We start from the raw sequence: 9,834 nt of genomic DNA, 5'->3' as shown, positions 1-9,834 counted from the left end.
GTTTGCAGTGTGGTTGTGCAGGGATAAGCTGCAGGACTGGTCTAGGCCTGGCTGGCAGGTGGCAGGACTGTATGCTCTGTTGGATCCCCGCTCCCAAAAACTTACAGGGGGTCCCTTAGATGGGCTTGAAACACACATAAGGGGAGCCTCTGTGATCCCCGAGAAAACTGTGCCCTTCCAGCACCCGTTGCCTGCCTGTAACTGCAATGTGTCTCATGTAGAGCCTTCTCCCTAGCCATGCACCAGGCAGCCACACACCTCGTTGTCCATCTTTCCATACAGATGTTTCTGCATTCATGCAATGGAGGTGTGAATGTTTTTACACTGTTGCAGAAGTGATGCACACATTTGTGTTTGTGCATGCCTTTTTGTGCCCCATGTTTTGCAGTGGGAGTGCTGGCATAGCCTGAGCCATCCATGTTCTTTTGTAGTCTGCTTATTTCTTTGGGAGTCGATCAACACACAGACATCCCAACATGGTGTGCGTTAGATGTGTGGGATTTCTAATCTTGACCCTTAATAATGTGCTTCCATTGGTAGCCACTCATGCTTCTGCCCTCATCAGACCCTCCAGCTCCTGGATGTCTGCACAGCACTGTGCAGCAGTCAGCCACTTGTCCCTCCAGCCAGTCCTCACCACAGGAAGGGTGGACAGTAACTGAGTCTGTGGGAGCCATTCCCTCTGCTCTTTCACCTCAGCCCATCTTTGCTCTGCAAGTATACAGGCTGCCATGATCCCAGCTGGGTGAAGAACATCACTGTGCCTACCCTGCACATTGCTAATTTCATGCACCAGTCAGGATGGCTGTTCCACAAAGTACAAGACCTTCGGAGCTGCTTTGCACAGCAGGAACCCAAGCAAATGGATCTCAATGGGCTGTGGTTTGAGCAGCACACATGAACCAAGTGTGCTCACCACAGTTCCTGCCTGGGCACTGGGCAGAGATGTTGGGGAGGCACCCAGGGAAGACATTTGGACTTTGGCAGGGAGAACATTTGGACTTTGGCAGGGAGGCAGGCTTCATCTTTGTAGAAGCTGAGTCTTGCGCTTGCTCAGATCGCACTGCCACTGCTTGACTGCTGAATGCTTCATTTGACTGCATTACCTGATGATAATTAGGTAAAAGATAACAAACAAAATACTTTGGAGCTATAGGGATGTAGCTTTAGTTACTCTTTAACCCATTAATATTTTGTTTATGCTGACAGGAAAAATATCTACATGGAGATAAAGAATAATTCTACATGAAAGAACCCTGAGAGTGCTGTAGATCCAACAAGCAATACCTGTGCTGAGAACAGTTTCAGGTAATTGTCCTTTCCTAATACCTACACACACACTGGACAGGGATGAGAGGCACTTGAAATGAGCCTGAAATTCATGGAAGTGAAATGCTTTGTTTGAAAGAAGTTGTTATAGAAAGTGGGAAGCAGCCTGGCTGAGATAAAACAGGCAGGTTTCTCTTCCTCACAGATCTTTTCCTCACCCATTTGATAGTTCTCGTGCATTACAATGACCCAGCTGTAAGCACCAGTTTAGGCAGCACCCAAGACCACCACAAACAGGACATGGAGAGGATGAGGACAGGAGAAGCAAATGTCTCTGTGGTCCACTAGCCTGAAGCTGATCAGTGAGGGTCATGGGAACAAGGGAACTTTACAGACAAGGTGGAAAGTTCATGATTGCTGTTAGCTGGCAGCTACCTCATATAGCAGTGCAAACTCTCATGAACTTTACTTTTATCAGGTGAAAGTCCATAAAGCTACATGAACTTCCATGAACTGCCCTGACATCTGAGCTGATGCAGGAATTTAGGCCAGCAGATAAGCACCCAGCCAAAAGTTGTTGGTAATTCAGTTTTCCCACTAAAATATCTAGTGTGGGTCTTTAAGAAGTAAAATGAGGTTTAAAAAGAACAATTAGCAAATTATTGCACCTATGCAAGAGAGCGAGGGTGACTTAAGAACTCATAGGGAAGGGAAGGTACAGAAACTTTTGCAAGGGATGGAGACTTTCCCTAGCACCTCTGAGTGGAAGGGGAAACTCACATTAACACACGGACTTAGAGCAAACCCAGCACAGTCCAGCTAAGCACTCAATTCACCCAGGCCTCTTGCTAATTCCTGCCAAGTCCTGCATCCCCTGTTCTTGCAACACCTGATCAGTTGGATCTGTCTGCCTGCAAAAGTGTCACAGTTCAGGAGAGACAGTGGGATAAGGCCAGACTGAGCAAGCTGAGAACAACCTTGAGGGTCCTTTCCCAGACATGCTCTGCTGTTTCTCAGAGCACCTATGGACCTTCTGGGGCAGCAGTTCCTCCTAGTGGAGTCAGACATAACAAAACAAGAGCTTGTGCATGCCAGCTTCCAGCAGTAGTTTGGGTGATCTTCTTTGGTCATTACAAGTGCAAGGACTAGTTGCCAGGTTGCACTAACCTATACTCAGCCTCTGCTCTGTCACAATTTGGGAAGCCATTCCCCAGAGACCCTCTCAAGTTCTTAATTTCTCTTCTCTGCCTGCTTTTCTCAATTGTTTTCTCCTCTAGAGAAAACTCCTCTCCTTGAAGAGGTCAGAGTCCCAAGGTCTCATCCACTTTTCTTATGTCTTTGTCTACTGTGATGTCTGGAGACCTTTCTGCCCATGCTAGATGGATATTTTACACTTTCCTCTCTTGTGAGGCCAGACACCCCTAGGGAGAGAGACTGAGGCATTTAATTGCTGTGCACTTTCTGTATGTCCTTTGGCAAGTCACATGCAGCGCAAACTCTACCAGTGTCAGGAAGATTTCAGGAACAATCAAGGATGGCTCACATCACTGAGAGTTTGCACAATTGATACTGAAGAATTAAAATCCTAAATGGCACTGAAGATGCTCCCATGAGAGGGAATTACTGTGAGCGCCTCAGTACAAGAATGCACCCTTGGTGTGATCTCTTTAACAATTAACTGTAGGGTAAACAAAACAAGATTTATGAGCACATTTTAAATTTGTTTGAGATGAGGCGTGTCTTCAATGACCAATTAATAGCAATAAAAGTCTTAGTTTCATAACACAGGGCAATGTAACAAATGATTGACTAGTAACACTGACTAACTCAGCCATGTGACCTAAAACCTGCTCTTGAGCTAACACAGCCCTGAGTATATAACTCGAACTCTGGCAGCCAGACTCACCCTCTCCTGAACTGCAGAAACAAATGGAGCTCCTGGGAGCAGCCACTGTTGTCCTTCTGATTTGCATTGCTTGCCTGCTCTCCCTTGCATCATGGAAAGGGAAATCTGGAAAGGGGAAGATGCCTCCAGGACCAACTCCCCTTCCCATTCTAGGTAACTTGCTGCATGTAAAACCAAGTAACTTGGCCAAAACCCTTGAGAAGGTAAGGCCACTTTCTTTTTCTCTCATTCTTCTGTGGATGAGAAACGTGTGGCACCTATGCATGGGGACAACCTCTGGCTATAGCTTGATGAATTGCAATCCCAGAGGAGCAGCAGAGTCATGGGGATTGCAGCTGCTCCCCCTTGTTGCTGTTGCCCTGGTTGTTCAGGGCTGGATAGCTGGGACTCCTCTCTGTAGCCACATTTATCACGAGAGGACCAAATCTCGATGTTGCTGGTGTGTGAGGCTCACTGCCTGCAGTGGGATGCAGCAGCAAGGACACTTTTCAGCTCTTCCTTCCTATTTGCTACATGGTTGTGTTCTCTCTTGCATTTTTACAGCTCAGTGAAGAGTATGGACCAGTGTTCACAGTGCACCTGGGCTCTGACCCAGTGGTGGTGCTGCACGGACACGATGTGGTGAAAGAAGCTTTGGTTGATCGTGCGGATGAGTTTGCTGCCAGAGGACACATGCCAATAGGAGAGAGGGCCAACAATGGATTAGGTCTGTTTGCTGACTGACCTCCTTCTGAGAAGGGAAGGGCTGTGAGGGTGTGTTCAGCAGATTAGAGCTGGAATGTACCATGCATGAGGGAGACTGCAGGGTGTGGGTGCGTCCCACCTGGAGAAGGGAAGGCAAAGTGGGCTGTAGTTCCTGGCTTCCACCACCCAAAGGGGGAGAGGTATCAGAGAAGTGGAGCCAGTTGTTCTCAGAGATGGGCTGGGAAGGGGCAAGGGGCAACAGCTCCCAGCTGCAGCAAGGGAAGCTGTGAGTGGATATGAGTGATCAATTATTCACAAGGAGGTTGGGTATGTAGTGGAGAAGGCCAGAAGCAGACAGTTGGACTACAGAACCTCCAGAGATTGCCTCCAAACCACAGGACTCTGTGACCCTACCATGTCAGTGCTCTCCAGGGACAGGATTCTCTGTCACTGTGAGCCACCGTTCATCCCACACCCAGCATGCCCAAACCAGGTCTTCCCTCTTCCTTCTTCGTCTGCAGGGATTATTTTTAGCAACAACGAGCCGTGGTTACAAGTCCGGCGGTTTGCTCTCACCACTCTGCGGAACTTTGGAATGGGGAAGAGGAGCATCGAAGAGAGGATACAGGAGGAATCTGACTACTTGCTGGAAGAGATAAACAAAACAAAGGGTATGGTCCATTTTTAATATATCTTAGGTTTGAAAAAAATTTACTGTAGTAGGGGAGCTCATGTCTTTAGCAAAGAACTGAAGTTCCTATGGATTTGGTCCATGCATCAGATACCCCTCATTACAAAGGTGTAAATAATTTCATGATCATGTACTGTTCTCTTTGGAGGACCCTTCTGTGTCACTCAGAGACTGTGATCTGATATTTCCACCAACAACCAGAGTTCAGATTACCCACAGTAGCCATAAGTAAATATAGTTTTGTGAGTTTTTTTTATAGCTGTAACTTTCCTGAAATCACAGGAACACCTTTTGACCCAACCTTCATGCTGAGCTGTTCTGTCTCCAATGTCATATGCTCCATCGTCTTTGGGAAACGGTATGATTACAAAGACAAGAAGTTCCTGGCTCTGATGAACAACATGAACAACATCTTTGAGATGACGAGCTCCCATTGGGGACAGGTACATTCAGTAGCCATTTCACAGTGGCAACATTCTCCCAGAGGAGCAGGAGGCCTCCCTCCCAATGAAGTTCCATTTCAGTCTTCTAATTAGGAGCCCATCAATGCTCTGCTGCACAGAAGGGATTTCATTTGAGAGCAAGAAGCACCCTCACCAATGGAATTGGCTTTGCTAAGTGCAGCTTCCCATTAGTCCTGAACACCCTTCTTCTCCAACTCTAAGGTTCCTATTACTACTAAGCAAGCCCCTACAGCCCTGCCAGACTGCCCAGGCTCATAGTCCTTCTGCTTGGCTCAGTTGACAGGGTTGTGGCTTTCCTTGTTTTTTCTCTTAATATCAAAGGATGCGTTAATGGTCATACTAGCAACCTTCCTGTTTCTTTCCTTCTAGCTCTACCAGATGTTCTCAAAGATCATGGATTACTTGCCTGGCCCACACAACAAAATATTTGAAGAATTTGAGACTCTCAAAGCCTTTGTGGCAGAGGAGGTGAAGTTGCACCAAGCCTCCCTAGATCCCAACTCCCCTCAGGATTTCATCGACTGTTTCCTCAGCAAAATGCAGGAGGTAAGGAGACAGCATACAGCACCAGCTCATCCCCAAACACACCTATGCTGAGTCTGTTCCCTCTCATAAGTAACACAGACATTGGGATGACCCCTTCCCTGTCAGCTGTGCAATGGGAAGACATATCCCAGATATTGCCTGTGCCAGAGCTTATAGTTCTGGGTGTGCATGCTCCCCAGCCCCCACTACCTGCAGCTGCTTGGACAGGGAGAGCTTCATCTGCTCTCACCATAACACAGGACATTTTCACTCTAGTCTTGCACTTCTTTCACTGGAAAGCAGTTGGTATAGCAAGGGCAAACAAGCACTTGAGTACCATTCGATGCTCAGCTTGAAAGAAGGTTGATCAAGGCAGTTTGAGTTTACTGCTCAAGGTAGCATTGCTGTGCCCCAGATGGTGCTGCACTTTAACACAAAAATGCAAAAGGTCTAGGTGAAAAGAAAGGCCAGGGATGACATGAGAAAGGGCCATTTTTCTCAGCTTAGCCAGAGAAACAACCCAGCCTTTTCCCTAGGAGAAAGATCGTCCGGATTCCAGTTTCCACCTGAAGAACCTGATAACAAGCACCTTTGACTTGTTTATTGCTGGATCTGAGACAACAAGCACCACCATACGATATGGGCTTCTGCTGCTTCTCAAACATCCAAAGATACAAGGTACCAGTTTGTGATCTCTTCCTTTCTAGCATTTTCCCTGGGCTGGGCACATGCCTCACACCACATCCTTCTCCCAGCTTTTCCTTTGTCTCTCTCTCTCTTTCGCATATTTTACCCAAATGGACAAAATCCTTACACTGTCATTCCTCATGGTGGCCAATGGAGGCCCCTCAGCTCCACTGGTATCATTATCATCTACAGTCCCTTCACAGCCTGGCACCTGACTGTGTCCACACCTTTATCTCCCAGTACTCCTGTTTAGCCAAGTCAATAGGAAAACTTTCTTTTCATGGGCAGCAGTGGAACTGTGTTCTAGTGAACACCAAAACCAACATCAATGCCCCTGCCATCTGCGATTTGTAAACAGCTTAGGGCAACCTATTTATGTAGGTTTGGTTATATTTACCCATTTTATGGTTTGTGCCTCTCATGACAGAGAAAGTTCAAGAAGAGATTGACCAAGTAATAGGACGATCACGAAAACCGTGTGTGGCTGACCGGACCCAGATGCCCTACACAGATGCGGTGGTCCATGAAATCCAGCGCTTCATCTCTCTTGTCCCCCTGGCTCTCCCTCACACTGTGACCAAAGACACCTCCTTCAGAGAGTACATCATTCCTAAGGTTAGTGGGCAAGCTCCCTTAAGTTCAGCACGAGGTGGCAGTACATTTGCCCTTAGGCTGTTACAGCCAGAAGCCAGAACTGTTGTGGCTTGACCTTGTTTTCACCCAGACCTAGTTGAAGGTTTTATCCTCAGGCTTCTGTAGCTCATTTGCACTCCCTTGTTGACACTCCATGGGCCAAGACTAGAGTAGTAGCGCTGACCAACACATTTGTTCCCTTGCTTTACCTATCTGTGGAAGCACAGTGGGTTCACAAAAACCCAGAGCAGCAAAGTCATGGAGCTGCTCACCACCATCCAGGACAGCCTATGCACATGCTTGGGAGCAAAGTCAGTTGCTGGTTATTGAGCACAGAAAGCCCCTGAGCCACAAAGTGCTGGAGGGTATGTTTCCATTCAATGGAACAAGCAAAACCTGTTTGCTCTGTTCTCACATACTTCCTGAGGCAGTCTCTGCTGGCCACTGCCAGAGGCAGGCTGGTGGGTTACAGCAGCCCATGGCTTGGCCTGGTCCACTGCAGCAATGCTCGTTGCTCTTCTGGGTGACTGTAAACAGCAGCACATGTGCTGTTGGCATTGTGATTTCCAGCTGTCTGTGTAAAATCACAAGGCAGGATCCAGAGAACTGCTCAACTTCCAGCAAAGAGCTCTTCTGTCATCACTGCCGATTAATCCAGCCCCCATCAATGCCTGGTCAGGAAGAGGATTGTGGCAGGAGAAATCTGTCAGGGGAGGGGAAGTGAGCTTCATTTCCACAACCTTGTGTGCTTTCGCTTTTTGAGGCTCACAGAAAAGAAGGGACATGGTGCCTCTACAAGTTCATTATTGTGAAACACTAAGAAAGAGGAAGAATTAGCTCTGATGTCCCCTGATGACCAGAGCAAGGTGAGGATAAATGTTCTGGAAGTGAGAGGGAACATTAAGGAAGAGCAGCCAACAACTGTCACTGCTGTGACATCCACTAGGGTCTCCCTAACGCTGCCTCCCCAAAAGAAGGGTCCCCAAAGGGAAACCAAAGGCACTGGTAGGGCTATACTGGGAATCTCAGTTTTAACTTGGCAGGCAGTCAAATTGAGTGATCTAAGTTACCTCCCCTTCACGTTCTGCTCTTCTTGTGTTACTTCAGGGAACCACAATTTATCCTGTCCTCAGTTCTGTCCTCCATGACAGTAAAGAGTTTGCAAATCCATATGAGTTCAACCCTGAACATTTCTTGAACAAGAATGGCACCTTTAAGAAGAGCAACTTCTTCATGCCCTTCTCAGCAGGTAAAGCACAGGCTTTCTCTTTTTCTCTGTCTGTCAGCCTTCTCCTCTGGTGACTACCCGGCCTTTCCCTGTAACACACACTGCCTCTTCTCAACATGGTCCCACTGGGGCTTCCTCGGGGCTCACTGCTCTCTGGATGACTCTTCCCTGCTGCTCCCATCTCCAGTGGCATGTCCCACCTTGTTCAGACCTGAAGGCTTCCCAAATTTCCTACTAGGAGTTGCCAATGTAATGATGTGAATGGGATCCACTGACACTTTCTAAAATACCTGTCACCTTCCTATACAACCACCAAAGTCATCCTGAACCAACCTTTTTCAGTGGTAGCTCCGCTTTTTCCCAGCACCTCTACATGCAACCACTCACCTAAAAATAACCTCAACCTTCCACTTTTTCACCTGTGCTTTATGTCCCCTTGCTCTCTCTCATCTTCACTCCTGTGATGTTGTCTCCATGTTTGAGACTTCTCCTACTCCTGTTCTTCCTTCATACACCCATCCAAACTGCCAAGGGTACTTTCTTCTCTTGAAAATGTCCTTAGTAAATCTTGACAGTCATCTCACTGCTGTGGCTGTGGGTAGTAAACAAAGCTGTGCAACACATCTGCTTAGTACAAACTCTGGTCTACTTAGAAACACCTACTGAGTGCTGGTTTGTGCTTCCACTTTCAGGAAAGCGAATATGCCCTGGAGAGGGCTTGGCACGAATGGAGATATTCTTACTCATAGCCACCATCTTGCAGAACTTTACCTTGAAGTCTGTTGTCGACCCCCAGGAGCTCAGCATAACCCCAACACTGAGTGGGACAGGCAACATACCTCCTGCCTACCAGCTCTGTGCTCTCCCCCGCTGAAAAGCACTAAACCAATCTCTACAGCATCCTCAGCCTGGCTATTCCTTTACATCTCCTTTACTGAAACCAACAGCAGGAGCATTGGCCCACCTTGCCCAGGTTCCAGGAAGGCAGTCCAAGCATAGATATATGCACAGAGTAGACAGCTTTGAAACCTCCACCCCATCACAGGAGGCTCTGGGTGACATTGCAGCCCCTTGCACTGACACTCAGTCATGAGATCATTGAGCACAGTGGCTGCATCAATCAGCTGCTTTTCTCACACACACAGATCCCATGGCTGCTCCTGCAGCCCATGTCCCACCAAGACCATGCTTTGCAGATGGATAGCGCTGCATGTGTATACATTAACAAGCCAATTAAAAAAAAAAATCTATTTATGAGCATTTGAGCTGTTATTTAATTTGGGTTGGGGCAGTGCCCACATCTGCTGCTACACTGCAGAGTAGGTCTGCAGTGCCTGTGGCCAGTGCCCTGTGGGAGGGGCTGTTCCTCCCAGGCAAGGGTCCTTCCTTGTTCATCTGCTGTGCTCACTGCTGCTGCCTGCAAGGATCTGAGCAGTTGCAACAGACCACCAGTCAGGAAGGCTCATGGTGTTAGAGGGGAAGAGAGTCCTGCAGCCTGAGGGCTTTCTGCCAAATGAAAAGAATGCCTTCCTGTTTTTTGAAGGTTGAGGCAAAGGAACTCAGTTACCTGGGACTGCAACCAACTCTCTGGCTGCTCTTTTCTACCATCAGTATCACTACAGGGATTTAGATGTTCTTTATTAAAATGAATTAATGTAGGAGAACAGCAAAACCATCTCTTTCAGAGAACTTGGGGTACTCCAGTGGAATCTGATTTTGCTTCTACATCTCAGAGGCACGATTGCAA

The 9,834-nt window shown here is 47.6% G+C and overlaps 1 protein-coding gene across 1 annotated transcript; it reads left to right on the top strand.

Annotated features, from left to right (window-relative positions):
• The first annotated feature begins 3,196 nt into the window (after window positions 1-3,196).
• On the top strand, window positions 3,197-9,071 carry LOC113987118 (cytochrome P450 2C19-like). The gene is made up of 9 exons (XM_027719508.2): window positions 3,197-3,378; window positions 3,719-3,881; window positions 4,381-4,530; window positions 4,833-4,993; window positions 5,384-5,560; window positions 6,076-6,217; window positions 6,654-6,841; window positions 7,967-8,108; window positions 8,780-9,071. The coding sequence occupies exons 1-9, from the start codon at window positions 3,199-3,201 to the stop codon at window positions 8,959-8,961; spliced, it is 1,485 nt and encodes a 494-aa protein (XP_027575309.1). The 5' UTR covers window positions 3,197-3,198; the 3' UTR covers window positions 8,962-9,071.
• The last annotated feature ends 763 nt before the right edge of the window (window positions 9,072-9,834 follow it).

Source organism: Pipra filicauda, unplaced genomic scaffold, assembly GCF_003945595.2.
Source record: "Pipra filicauda isolate LSUMZ 115617 unplaced genomic scaffold, ASM394559v2 scaffold96_size2947999_pilon, whole genome shotgun sequence".
Taxonomy (NCBI): Eukaryota; Metazoa; Chordata; class Aves; order Passeriformes; family Pipridae; genus Pipra; species Pipra filicauda.
This window is presented reverse-complemented; position numbering and strand designations above follow the sequence as displayed.